General features: G+C 52.3%; 1 protein-coding gene across 1 annotated transcript in view; it reads left to right on the top strand.

Moving 5' to 3' along the window:
* Nucleotides 1-17,805, top strand: part of AP1M1 (adaptor related protein complex 1 subunit mu 1) — a 30,246-nt gene extending 12,441 nt beyond the window's left edge. The window contains exons 6-12 of the mRNA XM_047849623.1: nt 8,220-8,346; nt 9,469-9,611; nt 10,042-10,113; nt 10,542-10,700; nt 15,967-16,092; nt 16,679-16,754; nt 16,919-17,805. Of these exons, the coding sequence (XP_047705579.1) occupies nt 8,220-8,346; nt 9,469-9,611; nt 10,042-10,113; nt 10,542-10,700; nt 15,967-16,092; nt 16,679-16,754; nt 16,919-16,941 (726 nt within the window). The 3' untranslated portion in view covers nt 16,942-17,805. The remainder of the gene's footprint in view (nt 1-8,219; nt 8,347-9,468; nt 9,612-10,041; nt 10,114-10,541; nt 10,701-15,966; nt 16,093-16,678; nt 16,755-16,918) is intronic.
* The last annotated feature ends 769 nt before the right edge of the window (nt 17,806-18,574 follow it).

The raw sequence follows: 18,574 nt of genomic DNA on the forward strand, positions 1-18,574 counted from the left end.
CTGAAGTCGGACGCTTAACCGACTGCGCCACCCAGGCGCCCCGATTTTCTGCATCTTAATAGATGTATTGTGCTAGCTCATTGTAGGTATAATTTGCAATTTCCCGATGGCTGATGATGTTAAATGCGTCTCTGTGTGCTGCTTTGTCATCTGTATTTCATCTTTGGACAAGTGTCTTTTCATGTCTTGTGAGCATTTTTAAATTGGGTTGTTTCTTTTCTGATTGTTGCATTTTGAAAGTTCTTTATGTATTCTGGATAGAAGTCTCTTGTCAGATACGTGATTTGCAGGTATTTTCTCCCAGGCCGTCACTTGTCTTTTCATTCTTTTGGTACAGTGTCTTTCACAGGACAAAAGTTTTTAATTTTGAGAAAATCTAATTACCGATCTTTTTGTGCGTGTGCTTTTGGTGCCGCGCTGCCGAACCCAGGGTCATGTAGGTTTTCTCCTAAATTGTCTTCTAAAAGTTTTCTGGTTTTACATTTAGGTCCATGACCAACTTTGAGTTAAGTTTTATGTAAGCTATGAGGTTTGTGTCCATTGTGTGGATGTAGAGCAGTGTTCTGCAATTGTTCCAACATCATTTTTTGAAAAACTACCCCTTTCTCCGTTAAACTGCCGTTGTGTTTTTGTCAAAAATCAGTTGGCCGGGGGCGCCTGGGTGGCGCAGTCGGTTAAGCGTCCGACTTCAGCCAGGTCACGATCTCGCGGTCTGTGAGTTTGAGCCCCGCATCAGGCTCTGGGCTGATGGCTCGGAGCCTGGAGCCTGTTTCCGATTCTGTGTCTCCCTCTCTCTCTGCCCCTCCCCCGTTCATGCTCTGTCTCTCTCTGTCCCAAAAATAAATAAAAAACATTGAAAAAAAAAAAAAATCAGTTGGCCGTATTTGTGTGAGTCTGCATTCATCTGTATTATCTATTCATTCACCAACACTGCACTGTCTTTGACAACTGTAACTTTATTAAGTCTGAAAAGCAGGTAATGAGATCCTTCCAGCGTTTTTCTTTTTTCAAAATTGTTTTAGCTATTTAGTTCCTTTGCATAAAATATTAGCATCAGGAGGCATCTGGGTGGCTCAGTCAGTTGAGTGTCCGACTTTCAATTTTAGCTCAGGTCATGATCTCATGGTTGTGGGATTGAGCCCCACATGGGGCTCTGCACTGACGGCTCGGAGCCTGCTTGGGATTCTCTCTCTCCCTCTCTCTCTGCCCCTCTCCTGCTTGTACGCATGCACACTCTGTCTCTCTCAAAATAAATACATATATTTTTAAAAAGTTTAAAATGTTAGCATCAGCTTGTCTGTGTCTACAAAAAAAATCCTGCTGGATTTTGATTGGGATTTTATTAAATAACTATTAACTATTCAGCATGGGGAGTGCCTGAGTGGCTCAGTTGGTTAAGCATCCGACTTCAGCTCAGGTCATGATCTCGCAGTCCGTGAGTTCAACCCCTGATTCAGGCCCTGTGTTGACAGCTCGGAGTCTGAGCCTGCTTCGATTCTGTATCTCTCTCTCTCTGCCCCTCCCTGCTCGCACTGTCTCTCTCCTCTCTTCCACAAATAAACATTAAAAAATTTTTTTTCATAAATAATCAGTGTGGAAGAGAATTGGTATCATTAGTATATTAAGTCTCACAACCCACAAATGCTGTATGTCTCTCTAGTTAGGTCATCTTTTTTATTTTTTTTTTAACATTTATTTATTTTTGAGAGACAGAGACAGAGCTTGAGTGGGGAAGGGGCAGAGAGAGAGGGAGGCACAGAATCTGAAACAGGCTCTAGGCTCTGAGCTGTCAGCACAGAGCCCGACGTGGGGCTCAAACTCATGAACTGTGAGATCATGACCTGAGCCGAAGTTGGACACTTAACCGACTGAGCCACCCAGGCACCCCTAGTTAGGTCATCTTTGATTTCATTCATAAACGTTTGGTAATTTTTACCATGTATATGTTATGTTAGAGTTATACTTAAGTATTTCATATTTTTGAAAGTATCATAAGTTGTATATTTTAGATTTACTTGGTAGAAGTCACTTGTGACACTATCTGAGCCTAGAGATTTCTGTTCCAGAATATTTTTAACTACAGATTTCAATCCTGTAATAGTTGTAGGATTCTTCGGGTCTTCCGTTTCATCTTGGGTGAGTTTTGGCAGTTTGTTGTTTTTAAGAAGCTGATCTACTTCATCAGAGTCATTGAGTTTATGCGTATAGTGTTCTCTGTAGTATTCCCTTACTGTCTTTTTAACGTCTGCAGGGTCGGTGCTGATGTCCCCTCTTTCATTCCTGATATCAGTCACTTATGTCATATTTTTTTTCTTTGTCAGTCTTGTGAGAGTTTCATCTATTTTATTGGTGATGAATTGGCTTTTACCAAGAATTGGCTTTTGATTTCATTGATTTTCCATTTTCAATTTCATTGATTTCTGTTCTTGGCTCTAGTCTTTCTTTCTCTGTGATTTGAGTTTGTTTTGCCCTTCTTTTTCTAGTTTCTTAAGTTGGAAGCGAAGATGCTGATTTGGAATCTTTCTTTTCTAATATAAAGATTTAATGTCGTACACGTCTAAGCAGTGCTTTAGCTACGACCCATAATTGGTATGTTAGATTTTCATCTTCAAAATATTTTCAAATTTCCCTTGAGACTTCACTTTTGACTCATGGATTATTTATTTATTTATTTATTTATTTATTTATTTTAATGTTTATTTTTGAGAGAGAGAGAGGGGGGGGGGCATTAGCAGGGGAGGGGCAGAGAGAGAGGGAGACACAGAATCCGAAGCAGACTTCAGGCTCTGAGCTGTCAGCACAGAGCCCGACACGAGACTTGCACCCACCAACTGCGAGATCATGACCTGAGCTGAAGTCAGACTCCTAACTGACTGAGCCACCCAGGCACCCTGACTCATGGATTATTTAATGAAAGTGTGTTAATTTTTAAATGTTTACTTATTTTTCTGTTACCTTATTGTCGTTTTTTTGTTTTTAATTTAATTACATTATTGTTTAAGAATATACTTTCTATGCGGTGCCTAGGTGACTTAGTCAGTTAAGCGTCTGACTCTTGGTTTCGGCTCAGGTCATGATCTCATGGTTCGTGAGTTCCAGCCTTACATCGGTCTCCATGCTGACCGTGTGAAGCCTGCTTGGGATTCTCTCTCTCAAAATAAATAAACTTTAAAATATATAAATATACTTTTTATAATGCCCATTCTTTAAAATTTAAGGTTTGTTTTAGTGACCCAGAATGTGATCTATCTTGCCAAACGTCCCAGGTACACTTGAAAAAAATATATATTTTGCTTTTGTTGGGTGGACTGTTCTGTAATTGCCAATTAAATCCTGTTGGTTGGTGACATTTATTTCTTCTAGCTTTTCTTACTCATTTTCTGTCTACTAGTTCTACCTATTATTGATAGCGTTAAAAGCCCCAGCTGTTAATTGCAGATTATGTCTTAGCATATTTTGAAGCTATGCTGTTAGGCACAGGCACATTTAGGATTCATATGTTTCCTTGGTGAAATGACCCTTTCTTTTATCATTATATAAGGTCCCTCTTTATCCCTGGTAATTTTTTTGCTCTGAAGTCTATTTTGCTATTAATATTGTCACTTCAGAGATTATTCCATCAGTGTTTACACACTATGTGTTTTTCTATCCTTTTACTTCTTTTTTTTAATCCTTTTATTTTATTTTTTTGAAGATTTTATTTTTAAGTAATCTCTACAGCCAACATGGGGCTTGAACTCATAACTCCAAGATCAAGAGTCACACACTCCACTGACTGAGCCAGCTAGGTACCCCATCCTTTTATTTTATTTTTTTTAAGTTATTTAAATTCTAATTAATATACACGGTAATGTCAGTTTCAAGTATACGGTGTAGTGATTCAGCACTTCCATACATCATCCAGTGCTCAAACTGGGTCATTTTTTAACATCCATTCTGGCAGTCTTTGTCTTTTAATTGATATGTTTAGAGCATTTATACTTACTGTAACTGTTAATTTGTTAGATTAAAATGTCTGCCATTTTATTGTTTTCTTTTTGTTGCCTCTGTTTTTCATTCCTTTGTTGTTTTTTTTTCTTCCTATCCTTCCATGGTCTGTTTGAATGTTTTTAATATTCCATTTCATTTCTTTATGGTGGTTGTTACCATATCTCTTTATATAGTTGTATCTAGTGGTTGCTATAAAATGCATACTTACCTGCTTAGAATCAATATTTCACCACTTCACTTGGAATCCAGAAAGTTTCCTACCCCTCAATGCTAGAGCTGTTTTATACATTAATCTAGATGCATTGGAAACCACCTCCGACAGTGGTAAGATTTGTTGCTCTCAGTTCTCAAACATGCTTTAAAGCAGTCAAGACAATAACCCATTTAACTCAGACATTTGGCACTTCTGTGGCTCTCCCTCGATTTCCTGACTTTTCCCAGGTTTCCTTCCGGTATCATTTCCCTTCTGCCTAAAAAGCTACTCTTAGCTGTTCTTTCAGAACAGGTCTACTTTGCTTTTCCTCCATCTGAGAATGTCTTCGTTTCTGCTTCATTCTGAAGGATATTTCAACTGGATACAGGTTCTGGGTTGACAGTTGTCCTTTGGCTCCTTGAAAATGTTGTGACATTCCCTCCAGGTTCCATGCTTCCTGGTGAGAAATCCACGGTCACTTGAATCCATATTTCCCTGTAGGTAACACATTGCTTTTCTCTGGATGCTTTCCAGATTTTTTCTTTGTCTTTAGTTTTCAGCAGATAGATTTGCTGTGTCTGGGTATGGATATCTTTAGGTTTCTACTGTTTGGGATTTGTTCATCTTCTTGTATCTGTTTGGTTATGTCTCCTACCAAAATTGGGATGTTTGCAGCCATTGTGTTCTCAAATATGTTTGCCCAGTGACATGAATATCAGACCTTTAGTCAGTGTCCCAAGGGCCCCTGAGGTGCTGTTTCTTTTATCCCATCTTTTTTTTTTCTCTTTGTTGTTTAGATTGGATGCTTCCTTCTGATCTGTCTTCAAGTTCACTGACCCTTTCCTGTTTTATCTCCATCCTTTTGTTGAGCCCATCCAGCAAGTTTTGCATTTCAGTTACTGCATCTTTTAGTTCTAAAATTTCCATTTGATTCTTCTTCCTATCGTCTGCTTCTTTACTGAGACTTTCTATTTTAACATTTGTTGCAAGGGTGTTTGTAATTTTTACATAACTGTTTAAAGTCTTTTGTCAGATAATTCCAACATTTGCATCAGCATTGGCATCTGTTGATTGTATTTTCCGTGTGAGTTAAATTTTCTTGGCTCTTTGTATGCTGAGTATTTTTAGATTGTATCTTGGACCTTTTTGAATGTTACATTATAAGATTCTAGGTCTTATTTAGATTATACAGGAAATGTCCGTATTTGTGTTCGAGCTGACAGTTGGCCTGGTTAGGTTCAGGCCACAAGTTGCAGCCCCCAATTTGTGGGCCGTAAGTATCAGTTCAGTTTTCAAAGCCTTCCTGCCATTTGCTATTTGAGTTTGTCCGGAGTATGCACTGCCTGGTGGTCTGTCTGGGACTGGGTGGTTTGTTTCTCAGAGTCTTTGGCATGCTAATTAGGATCCTAGCTACTCATGCCCAGTTCTAGAGTGCTCTGGAGACACAAATAACTTCATGGGTTTGCTTTCCTGGACTCCTCACTCTCTACTCTCTTTCTGGTATTTGTCAGCTGTTTAGGACTTCCCTTTTGGGTTCTGTGACCAACTGGGGGCTCTAGATCCCCACTCTGGCCTGCCTGCCTGCCTGCAGTGGGCCTGAATCCTGGGTTTGCCCCACCCTCTGGGAACAACAGCTAGGTTGCCTGGGGCCTGGAGGTGAGAGAACAGACAAGGGGGAAATCGGGGGATTTCCATATGCCCTCTAAGCAGCAGGAGTTCCCCTTCTGGCCCTGAAGCCAGAGCTATAGGCTTCCGCCAGCTCAGTCAGCGTCCCCAGGGCTCACTTCCACTTCCAGGTTTCCTCTGCACTTTCCCACGGGGCCTGGGTGCCGCGCTTTCAGTGGCTCTTCCCAGATCCACCCACTGTGCCTTTCAGTCTTTGATGATTGCCCATGAACCCTGCCCGTGTGTCGTCCTTGTAGCCAGTGGCAGGGAAGGGCATACAAGCCGACGCCATGTTACCCGCAGCCTGCTTGTGTTCACTTTGGAGATTATCATGACTGATCAGACCAGTCCCATCACGCGGCTCACTAGGGTGTGCCCTTTCCAGCTGCCGCAGGCAGTGCAGAAATGAGCCAGCTTGTCCGTCCTCAGATGTGTGTTTGGGGCAGCATCCTTACCTGGGTGGGGTTCCTGGAGCGGTGGGTCCTCCGGTGTGGGATTGTTGACGGTGCTTCCCCAAAAAGATTCTCCCAGTGGACTGCGCATAAACATATTTGCCTTTTTACTTTTTAAGTCTTGGAGCAAGACAGTGGCCTCAGTAACCACATGCCCCTCCTGCCTTTGTCTGAATTGTTTATTGAGCCCAGAACATGGTCCATCTGGCACTAGAGTGTGCTGGCCTATGAAAGCAGATCCGGGGGAACAGCCTATAAATAGGTTATATGAAAACACTGGCAGTTCGATGGGTGTCCTGACCACAGTGCACCCAGCATGTGGCTGTGCCTGAAGGACCCTGTTCTTCCATACACGGGGCAGCACGAGGCAGGTGCAGTTGTCCCAGATGCGCTAGAACACCGTCTTCCTGAGTCTGATTGCAGAGCCGGCTGCTGAGTCCACACTGGCGTCCAGTTTCCGGTGACCTGGGTGTAACGGTATACTTGAGCAGCTCAGCAGACATCCCTTCTGCACCCACCCATCCTGGTTGCCGCCTGCAGGGCTGAGATGAGCCTTGGGCCTGCACAGTTCTTCTCCCCTTCCTGAGCCCGCCTTCCCAGCATTGGTGACCTCACCTGTTCAGTTCCAGAGGGCTGTGTAGTCCCTACTCCCCACGCGGGGGGACGGCCCTCCACATCTAGGGGCAGTCACAGTTGGGAGCATGGGGGGTGCCCAGAGCCCATCCCACCAGCGAGGGCCTACGTTTGCACGTACCTGCTGAGGACCTTCTGCCCCCAGGCACTGTCTTCGTGCTGGACCCAGCAGTGAGTGGCCTGACGCACCCCCTCACCAGAGTGGGGACAGAGGTGGACAGGCAGAGCTGACAAGAGGCGGAGGAGGAAGAGGTGGCCACTGTGTGCAGTGGGGACAGTGAGATGCCAGTGTGACCAGAGTATAGTGAGCAGTGAGGTGACAGAACCAGACGTTGCAGAGTCTTCTGTCCTGTTTTGTGCCTTTCCCGGGTTGTCGTTTCCTTGGTGCCTCGGTTTTCCACCTCCTTCAGAGGCGAAGGGCTCTCATGTTTGCCTGTGGTGCTTTCCAGATGCTTGAGTTAAAGGCTGGACAGATTTTCCTCCTCCTCTGTAGAAATAGGCAACTCGGGCCTTCCAGCACGTGGGTGTGGCTGGCACCTCTGAGGAGCGGCCCTCGTGGCCCCAAGGCCTGTGCATCTGCAGCCCTTGTTCTCGCCTGTGGGTGTGGACGTGGTGATGTGGGGTGGTCGTCATAGCTGTGGCCCCAGCGCCTCCGCCAGCCATTGCGTGGCCTCTGTTCTGTATCTAAAATGGGCCTGAGAAGAGGTGTTCCAGCAGCCTGGCTCCCTCAGGACAGCCTCAGGGTTTGCCTGCTGGCCTGTTGTGACTTTCTAATCACTATCTCAGATGCTTCCTGGTCTGCTCGTGAGCTACAGGGTTGCCCGAAGCATAACTCCGCCATGCAGACTGTTGGAGTGCACGGGGAAGGGTTCAGCCGTTACTCCTCTGACTTTATCTGGTGCTGTGGATCCATGGTCATCGGACCTCAGGGCAGCCCTGGGGAGCAGCGAGGTGTCAGGATCCGGGAAGCTCCATCTTTAGGAAGTAGCGGATATGGGGCAGGTGGCCTCCTGAGGCCCCACTTGGAGAAACAGAGATCTCTAGAAAAGCAAGTGTGGCCTGCCTGGAGGAAGGCCAGCCTAGTGGTTGAGCAGGCACTGGTAGGGTCCTCGCTCAGCTGTGGCCTGAGGCCTAGAGGGCAGAGCCCACGGGTCGGCCTCTGTGACCCTGGCACAGAGGCTGGAGGGAGGCCTGGCTGGGGAGAAGGGCGTCGAGAATTGGGTGGCGGGAGGGTATGAAGCTGGTGAGTGGGGGCCTCCCTTCACACCCGCCTCGCCGCCTCCCAGGTCAGTGCCAACGGCAACGTGCTGCGCAGTGAGATTGTGGGCTCCATCAAGATGCGGGTCTTCCTCTCAGGCATGCCCGAGCTGCGCCTGGGCCTCAACGACAAGGTTCTCTTCGACAACACGGGCCGTGAGTACCCCCCGCCACCCCCACTGCGTCCCTGTGGCCAGAGCGGGCCTGCGCTGAGCTCACAGCTGAGCTGAGGGAATACCCAGCTGCGTGGGCCAACGCGTGTACCCCAAGTACTTGCTTTAGAAACATGTTCAGGTTGTTTACAAGACAACTATGAAAACTAGTAAATCCATAACTGGACGTAGAAAACATAGAAGAGCAGAGATCCCAAAATCAAGTCCCCTCGTCACCCTATGGGCCAGAGTGCACGGGCGAGCACCTCAGACGTCAAGTGTGGGAAGGGTCACGCAGGTCCACGACCCTGCCCTACGCCATCTTGAAGGGAGCTGCGGGCTCAAGATCAGGCCTTGCCTTGTTCTCTCCTGTCCTGTGCCAGCTCCTGCCCCCACCTGGAGTGCTGGGTCTGGGCTGTTTGAAGGCTACACACAGTGGCTCTGGCTCTTGCCACGTGGCCTGCGTGTAGCACCCCCTGTGGTGGGGCGGGGGCCAGAGTGATCTCAGGGACCCAGCGTGCTGAGTCTCTGTGTTGACAAATGGGACACCTGGCTCCTGGCCCACCACAGGCCCCCCGGCCATGGGAGTGGTGGCAGGGGTGGCCACACCGTCACAGCAGCAGTGAGGCTCCCTCGGGTGTCAGCCCATCAGGGCAGCTCCTGTCCCTGGCTGGGCCCCACCTGCACAGCTCCTCTGCGGGATGGAAAACCAAGACAGGAACCCAGAACATAAGGGATGACGATGCGGCCGGGGCACACCGGGAGCCCTGAGCCGTTGCCCTGCGTCTCCAGCCGGGTCTGTTATACATTCGGCAGGCTCGCCCTGGGCAGGAGCGCCAGCTAAGCCACAGACTGGCTGCCGGGGGCCAGAGTGACCCAGGCCAGCCAGCCCTGCCCTCAGCCCGAGCCCGGGGTCAGGATGTGACGGGGCTTCCGAGGGGCTGCGGAGGGACGGGAGAGGTTGTCCAGGAACCTGGGCCCCTTGGCATTCGTGACCCAGACGCTCTCGCGGATTTGGGGGGCAGCTCTGCTCTGCCAGGGGTGAGCCCCCGGGATTGACAGTGTTGCCGAGGGAGTGACCCAGAGGGGCTAGGGTCTGTCCCGCCCTCACCCCGCCTCCCCGCAGGTGGCAAGAGCAAGTCCGTGGAGCTGGAGGATGTGAAGTTCCACCAGTGTGTGCGACTCTCACGCTTCGAGAACGACCGCACCATCTCCTTCATCCCCCCAGATGGCGAGTTCGAGCTCATGTCCTACCGCCTCAACACCCACGTGCGTGCGCCCGCCCTCCACCGGGGCAGGCTTTCCTCCAGGGCGGCCCGTGGGAGGCTCCAGACAGGCTCCCGCCCCCTCCCTGCTGGGTGGGAACGGTCCCTGTCCCCGAGCTGACACCCAGGGCACGAACAGCCCCCTACGGGCTGCCCGGCTCTGCACAGCCGGTGTTTGACAGCTCGGGGCTCTGAACCGTTTGAGTGACCGGAGCCCTTTGGCCCTACTGCCCCCACTGCAGGCAGCCCCGGTGACGTGTTCTGCATTTTCAGAGGCCCCTCTGTCTGCGTGTCCATCTGGCCTGGCTGGGACTCGTCCGGCAGCCCCGGGCGGTGGCTTGCTGGGCTCACGCCTGGCAGATGGTCCCTTGCCTCGGGCCTCAGTGTCCCCTCTGGGGGAAAGGTGTGAGTGCTGCGTTCGCTTTCCCCAACAGGTCAAGCCCTTGATATGGATCGAGTCCGTGATCGAAAAGCATTCCCACAGCCGCATCGAGTACATGATCAAGGTGCGTGCACACCCGGCACACAACACCAACCTGGGGACGAGGGCAGTGAGAGAGGGGGCTGTGGATAGCCTCACCGGCTCAGGGCTGGCTATCCAGGCCTAACGAGGCCTAACCAGGGCAGGGACACCGTGGGGCTCTATGACCCCTGTCCGGGGAGAGCAGGCCTGTGGCTGAGGTCCGTGCTGCCTCACTGACCCAGAGGGGAGAATGGGGAGCCCTGAAGGCCAAGGGGACTGGAGGCTATAGGGAGGGTCTCAGGTGGCCGGAGGGTATAAGCTGAGCCTGGAGAACCGGGGTCAGATTGATGGGGGGACCCCCGGGCCGGGCCAGGCCAGGGGGGTGGGGCCCTTGCCGGGGCAGGCTGGGTCGGGGCCGGGCCTTCTCACCCGTGCCTTCTGCAACCTTGGCTGCATCGGCCTCGTCTCCAGGCCAAGAGCCAGTTCAAGCGGCGGTCAACGGCCAACAACGTGGAGATTCACATCCCCGTGCCCAACGACGCCGACTCCCCCAAGTTCAAGACGACAGTGGGGAGTGTGAAGTGGGTCCCCGAGAACAGTGAGATCGTGTGGTCCATCAAGTCCTTCCCGGTGAGCACCCTTCTCAGTGGGGTGCCCCTCGACTTCCTCCCACGCCCCGCCTGCCCCCTGTGCCCATCCCAGCACGCAGCGGCCTCAAAGCGGGGCACGGGCACGGGACCGGGATCCCCGCGGACAGAGAGCCGAGGGGCGGGCCAAGGGAGGAGGGAAAGCCTGAGCCGGCACGGGCAGCTTATCCAAACAGCACCGTCTCCAGCGTCAGGGCAGCACCCCTGCCTCTCTCCCTCCCTCCTGCCTTCCCTCTGGCACTCCGGGTCAGAACTCCGCTTCCCTTGAGGGGAACAGACTGCCTCGAGGCCTGAGCAGCGTGGGTTTCGGGACTCCAGCACGAGCTCCGGGAACGTAGAGCACTTCGTGCTGGCGTAGATGCCTGGCTTGTGGTCAGGGTTTTGAGCACTTGAGTCTGGGTTTGCAGCAGTGGCAGCCGGAGAGCCGGGAAGGGGGGTGTGCACCCCCGTGCTGTGCTGATTACGGCCCGTTGCCGTTTTCTCATCATGAACGAGACGAGACTCCTTTCCTTAAGCCTGGGGGCCTTTTGCATTTCTTTCTCTGGAAATTACGGCAGCTGTCCCCTTCATTTCTCTGTCAGGTTTGGTCATTTTCTTTGTTTCTGAGAGCTCTTTTTATATGGGCAAGATTAAGCAAAGCTTTTTCTTTGATACGAGTTACAAGAGGTTTTCCCTAGTTTGATGTTCTCTTTTGGCTTTGTTTCTGGTGGTTTTTGCTGTGTGACCTGTTTTCTTTTTTGAAAAAAATTTTATTTAGTTTGTGAGAGACAGGGGGGCACAGAGAGGGAGAGAGAATCCCAAGCAGGCTGTGCAGTCAGCACGGAGCCCACGGGGGGGCTCAGTCCCACGAACCGTGAGATCATGACCTGAGCCAAAACCAAGAAAATGAAGCCGCTGTGTGACTTTTTCAAAATTGCTTCTTTGCTTTATGACTGTTGTTTAATGTAGTCAGATTTCTCAGTCCTTTCTTTTTATGGTGTCTGGACTGTAAGTCATACTTTGAAAGGCCTCACCTTTCCCAGATATAAAGGAATTCACCCATATTTGCTTCTAGAACCTGTATAGTGGCATTTTTTTTAACCTTGGCTTTTAGGTCCTTTCAGAGCTAGGTCTGGTAAATGGGATGAGGTACAGGTCCAGTTTTGTCTTTTTCCAAATGGCTATCCAGTTTTCTAACATCATTTACTAAAAAGTCTTACCTTCCCCCAGTGGTTTTGAAATGCCATGTTTATCAAATATCAAATTTTCATATGGCATAAGGTCTCTTTCTGAATGTCCTGTTGTCTATCTGTCCATGCATCGAGGCCACATTTTAACTCAGGGCTTTAGTCTATGTTTTAACATCTGATGAGGCCAGGCCCACCTCCCCCCCCCCCCCAACCCCCCATATCCATCTCTTGTCTGTTTCCTGGTGATTCTTGCTTGTTTAGTTTTCCTTAATGAATTTTGGAATCTGTTTGTTTGTACTAAATACCAAAGTCAGTTAGAACACCTCTATGAGGCTTTGTCCTTTATGAGGACTTTGTCCTGTGTCCTTTTATGAGACTGACCTTTGTGTCAGTCTCACCTTTGTGCTTTTGGGGATGTTTGAATGTTTACCTTATATACTTCACATAGCCTTTCCCTAGGTGTAAAAAAGTGCATTTATTGAAATACAACATGCAGAAAAGTACACAAATGGAATGTGAATGAGTCAATGAACTTCCTCGGGGGGGAAACATCCATGTGTCTGGAACTAGATAAAAGCCACAGAACATCCCCTGCCCTCAGGAGCCTCCAGGGCTCACGACCAGTTGGCACATTTCTCATAAAGATGCTTTAAAAATTTTTTTGTTTTATGTTTGTTTATTTTTAAGAGAGACAGTGCAAGAGGGGGAGGGGCAGAGAGAGAGGGAGACACAGAACCCAAAGCAGGCTCCGGGCTCTGAGCTGTCAGGACAGAGCCCAACGTGGGGCTTGAACTCACAAGCCATGAGATCATGACCTGAGCTAAAGTCAGATGCTTCACCGACTGAGCCACCCAGGCGCCCCTCTTGTGAGCATGATTTTTAAGTCAGTGTGTCGGTGAGTGGGGTCTTCTCTTCCATTGTGTCTTCCAGCAGGTGGCTAACGTTTGTATGGTAGTTTTACGCCCTAGTTCCCTCCTGCATTTTTGGTGTATGGTAGTTTTTCTTTCAATTCCTGTGCATCTTCAGATACTCCTTCGTATCATTTACAACCAGATACGGTTTTCCCTTCTCTGCTGTTGTTGGGCATTTGATGGCTCCGGCGTCTCCTTGCTTTGGCTGCTGTCTCCAGGGCCCGTAAGTGGAGGTGGAGAGTGACCTCTGGTCTTGGCCCCAGCTGGAGGCGCTGGGCGTCCTCCCCCCAAGTCTGACACCACGTGGGGCCGTGGACTCGATCCAGCCCTTACTGTGCTGTGTTTTCGGCACAAATGGGTAACAAATTCATCCAGGTGCCCCTTTGGTGTCTCAGTTCAGATCTGTTGACGGGTGGATCTCGAAACATGGCTGCCTTCCGGTAAGCTCCACCTGATCGAGGCATATTTCCTTTTTAAAGCACCGTTGAACTGCGTTAACACTGTGCGTAACCTTTGCACGCCGATGTTCGTAACCGAGGCTGACTTTCTTGGGGGCGCTCTCTGTTCTGCCTGTTTCGTAATTACCCCGTGCCCCATTTCCATGCCGCAGGGCAGTTTGAGGAGCCTGGATGTCGTCTGGTCTTGAGGTTGATAGAATTTGGCTGTGTGACCTTCCAGATCTCTACTACTTTCTCCCGTCTGTGGAAATTGGGCCATTCAGAGTTTCCATTTCTGTTACAGGCTGTTTGGGTAAATTGTTTCCCTTCAAAAAGCCAGCCAACCTAAGCAGGTTTTAAGTCGTCTGCCAAGTTGGAGAAAGTGGTCTTTCTTTTTCTTTTTCTTTTTTTTTCCCATTATGATGGTTACTTCTACCTTGTTATTTTTTATTTTGTCTATTTGGGCCTTCTGTCTTCCTTGATAAAGCTGCCTAGTGGCTTCTTTCTCTCTCTCTTTTTTCCCCCAGATTTGCTTTTTAATTTTGTTGTAATGTTTTCCAGTCTTTTATAAGTCTTTGGTTTAAATTTCTTCATCCTTTCCTTGTTCTAAGTTTTCTTTCTTTTTTAAAAAATTTTTTTTAATGTTTATTAACTTCTAGAGAGAGAGAGAGAGACAGAGACAGAGACAGAGTATGAGCAGGGAGGGGCAGAGAGAGAGAGGGAGGCACAGAATCTGAAGCAGGCTCCAGGCTCCGACCTGTCAGCACAGAGCCCGACGCGGGGCTCGAACCCACCAACCATGAGATCGTGACCTGAGCCGAAGTTGGATGCTTAAGCAACTGAGCCACCCAGGCTCCATCCTTGTTCTGAGTTTTCAAGTTGGATAGTTTCATTTGATGATTTTGTTTTAAAATTTATATCGCCACAAGTATTTAAGCCATAAATATTCCTACGAGCCCTGCCTTAGCTATATAGCGCTTAGATTCTGACATGTCCTATTTGATGTGATCGTCTAGAAATTCTGTAACCAAACAGAGTGGGTTGTTCTTTTTAAATTTCCTCGGGGAAGGGCCTTCTGTTTTCTTTTCTCCTCACTACAGATTTGGAGCACTGAGGCCAGACAGTGTTATTCTTGTCGTTTCCGTTTCTGGGATTTCTTGAAGTGTTTGTTGTATGCGAATGGAAGGTCAGAGTTTGCAGATCCTTGGGAGGAAGGCAGGGCTTCTGCTGGCGGGGAGAGAGCCCACGAGGTCTGCGTGACGCCGAGGTAGCGTCTGCCCGTCAGCTCGGCCTTCCTCCGGCTCCCTCTGCGCCTCGTGTGGCGCCCGCTTCACAAGCTGCTGCCGCGTGAGTTGGTGCCGTGGATACTCGCAGCTGCGGTGTCTTCCCTGTGGACCTCGGGACCGCGGCCTCCGGGACCACGGCCTGTCCTCCTTGCACCTGTGACTGCTGCCCTGCGTTCTCCCCTGCCATTTGTCTGCCTCTGGCTGGTGCGCCTTCGCCGGGTCTTCCTGCCGGTGTGGCCTTTCTCTGCTTTTGCGGCACAGAGTTGTGTTTTGGCCTGTGAGCCGGCCTGTAGGTCTCTCTCGCTCTCGGGGGACTTGCACCCGCTGACATCGGCGTGACGGACACGGGGCGGGCGAGCCGACGCGCCGCTGCCCCTCGGCCTGTCCTCGCGCTTTCGTTTCCCCTTTTGTCTTTATAAGGCTCAGATTTGGGGTCCGGTTACTGTTTCATACACAGGCTGATGATGAAGCGGCTTTAGTTCCTCAGCTGCCTGCTTTGTCTGCGGCTGGGACCGCATTATTCTCCCCTCATTGTCCCAGAGTCTTTACTCAGCACATGTCACTGGCTCAGGCAGAGTCCCTGCTGTGGCCCTGGCCCTGGCGGTGGTGAACACACTGGCCGCTGGCTCCGCCCCAAGGAGGGGAGCATGAGGGGAGCACGAGCGCAGGCCGGGAGCCGGGGCTCCGCTCGGCTCTGCTCTGCCCGAGAAGCTCCAGGACCGCCCCTGCCTGCTCCGGCCAGAAGCAGCCCTGCTCAGCAGCCGCTCCTGCCAGAGCCGTGGGGGTCACCTGGCGTCCTGGGCGCGATGAGGGCCGCGCTCTCTTTGCTCCCTACTCCTCTAGGTGCGACACCCCGGGCGCTTGGATGGCCGGGCTGAGATGCCTCACTCACGTCCGGGCCTGGGCTTCCGGTCATTCAGGGGCCACCTCTGGGAGCAGGACCCGAGTCCAACCCATCAGTCAGCCCCCAACCTCCATCTTTCACTTTTGTCATCTCCCTCTGTTCACCATGCCTCACCTTGACCTTCCCCCTCTGCTTCCACGTGCCACCCAGACATGGGGCAGGTGGGGCTGTTCTCTCGGGCTCTGGCCTCAGCAGGTGGTCCACACCTCAGTGCCTCCTTTCCCTGCCTGAGGCTTGTCAGTCTAGGCATCCTTGAAGCAACTAGTCTTCATTCCCTGAGAGTCTGTGCCACTGTCTTGATCCTAACAATTCGGCGATTTTCTGCAGCGTGCCTGCGATCGGGCCGGCTCAGCTGGCAGGGCGGTCCGAGAGGCCTGGGCTAAGTGTAAGTGTGTCTGAGGAGCCGAGACTCTGGGAGACCGGGGCCACGCAGGAAGGGGCTCCGTGGCCGGGCCAGCAACTTGGTGCCCTGCAGGAGCAGCTGTTGGCTGAGCTGGGCCGGGGCCTTGGCCTGACTGTCTCTCCCTCGTCTGCTCCCCCAGGGTGGCAAGGAGTACCTGATGCGGGCCCACTTTGGCCTTCCGAGTGTGGAGGCGGAGGACAAGGAGGGCAAGCCCCCGATCAGCGTCAAGTTTGAGATCCCCTACTTCACTACCTCTGGCATCCAGGTACACGCGGCCAGGGCCGCAGGGCCCCAGAGCGCACGTGGACGGGCCCAGGCCTCCATCCCAGCTCGGGTTGCTGCAGCCAGCGTGGACAACGGTGCTGGTCTGCCTTCCCAGGGTGCCGACGTGCTGCCCCGGCTCTGCCGCCCTCCTTGGGCAGCCTGGTCCCACCCCTGTCCACACAGACCTCACCCTGCACTCCAGCCCTGAGATTAGAGAGTCGTTCCGCCCCCAGAACTAGAGTTTGAGCCTCCGGTGTTGGCGCACCTGCCACCACAGGGCCTGTTTTCCAAACCCGTGAGGGGAGGTGAACTCTGGGCCTCCTCTCCAGGAGTCTGCTGGAGGGCCGTGTCTGAGAGGGCACAGCCTGGCTCTTTCCCGCACCTTCTGGCAGTGACCGCTCCCTCCCGCAGTGTCCACACGCTCCAGACAGATGCCCCTTCCTCCTCCCCCCCCCCCCCCAACACCTCTGCCTGTGCTTGCCTGCTCCTCCTCACAGCCTCCCCTCCCCTCCCTGGCCCCGAGGGAGTGACGGGGTGGGGGCGAGGGGCAGCACGCACGTACTCAGGCCCTGCTGCCCGTGCCCTAGGTGCGCTACCTGAAGATCATTGAGAAGAGCGGCTACCAGGCTCTGCCGTGGGTCCGGTACATCACTCAGAACGGAGGTGCGTGCAGCCCGCCACGGGCGGTGCAGACAGGCATCCTGGTGGCCGCCCCCCTGTGCCCCAGGTGGTGCACACAGAGCAGCCCCAGGGTTGTGGTGGGGGAGGGGGGCGGCTCCGCCCCCAGGCGTGGAGCAGAAAACCAACGCCTCCTTCCCTGCTTCTAGATTACCAGCTCCGGACCCAGTGATGGGCCCCACGGCCAGCGCTGGCGCTCCAGGTGGAAGCACCCGGAGGAAACACCTGCCGAGCCTGCGGGATGGAGGAGGGGCGCCCCCCTGGCTGCCGGCCACCCTCCCGGCTCCTCCCGGCTCCTCCCGGGCCCCACCTCCTCCAGGCACACCTGCTCTGCCGTTGCCACTCTCGTCCCTGAGGTCCCTTCCCCCAGAAGAGGCTCATCTTCGAGAAGTCTTGTCTCTCTGCCCCCTGAGTCAGTTTGAGGGGAAGGAAATGAAATCTTTCCCTCCAGAGATCAAATGCAGCCTTCTGTGCTGTTTAGCTCCCAGGCGCCAGAAAGATTGGGAAATGCCCGCCGGACTGCTGGCCGCACGCGGCATGTGGCCGGGCCGGCAGGGCCGCTCTTTTATTGCCGTTCTGCTGAACGTCGTAGGTTTATAAGTGTCCCCAGAGTTTGTCTTGTTCGTCCATCGTTGTTTACGTGAACCTCACTGTGTGCACCCCCCGCCCCTTGTCCTGAAGCGCTCTTGGGCAGCACTTAGCGCGGGCGGGCTTGCCCCCCCTCCTCAGCAGCGCCAGCACCGGGTGGCCCTCCCACGTCCGGCCGGAACCTGGCACTCGGGTCTGTGGCTGCAGCTTCTGACTGCTCCTCGGGGCTCCCGGCCTAGACCCCCGGCTTCAGCGGAGGTGCCTTCCCAGGGTGAGCCGTGCCATGCAAGGCCATCACCCAGCCACATCAGTGTTTGTCCCCCGGGGGACCGCCGGCCCCATAGGGCAGGGGGCACGGGCCATCCCCGTCTGTGCTGGGTCACCCACTGCACCACCACCCTGTCTGTGTCCGTGTCACGATTACATTAAATTCCATTACTTAAACACACTGCCTGCCTTCCCTCAGGTGCAGCGTGCTGCGGACTCCTGGGTGGCCAGGGGCAGGTGCTGGACTCACATCAAGGTCCTCTCTGAGCTCACTAGAAATGCATGTTCACAGACCCCCCCCACCCCCCCCACCCCCCCCCCCCACCACCAACCTGCTGAGGCAGAGTCTCTGGGATCGAGGCCCAGGAGACCTCTCAACAGTTTCCACCTGTGGTTCATATGTGCACTGGAGTTTGAAAACCGATGCCTGGTCCTCAGAGGGGATTGTGGTGGGCGCATGGGCAGGAAGTGCCCTGTCTTCCCACGGCAGGCACCTGCATCTCCTCCTGCTGCCCCGCTGGGCCTTGCCCGGCTCACCCCCTGTTGCCTGCAAGGGCTGTGCACCCCTATCCCTCCCCCAGATCGCCCAGCTCCCCCTTTGAGGGCTGGTGGGGCTCAGACCAGAGCCCTTAGAAGTGCCCTTGATGCCTTGCCCCTCACTGCCCACACCCACATCCGCAGCAAGCCCTGATGGCCTCCTTCCAGAAGACCCTGGGTCCAGAGCATTTTCCATCACTGTCCTTGCTGGAGGCCAAGCCGCAGCCTCTCGAGCCCCTGGGGGTCACAGGTCATCTGCAGGGTAGAGTGGGGCTTCTGTTCCCAGCAATGCTTGGGACAAGGTTATGTGCAAACCCTCCCACTGTGAGCGTGTGCCTGTGTAATACTAGGTATAGTATATGTAGAAGAAAGATGGAAAGTGCTGGGCTAAGCATGCATCTTGAGTCAGGAAA

Source organism: Prionailurus viverrinus, chromosome A2, assembly GCF_022837055.1.
Source record: "Prionailurus viverrinus isolate Anna chromosome A2, UM_Priviv_1.0, whole genome shotgun sequence".
Lineage (NCBI taxonomy): Eukaryota > Metazoa > Chordata > Mammalia > Carnivora > Felidae > Prionailurus > Prionailurus viverrinus.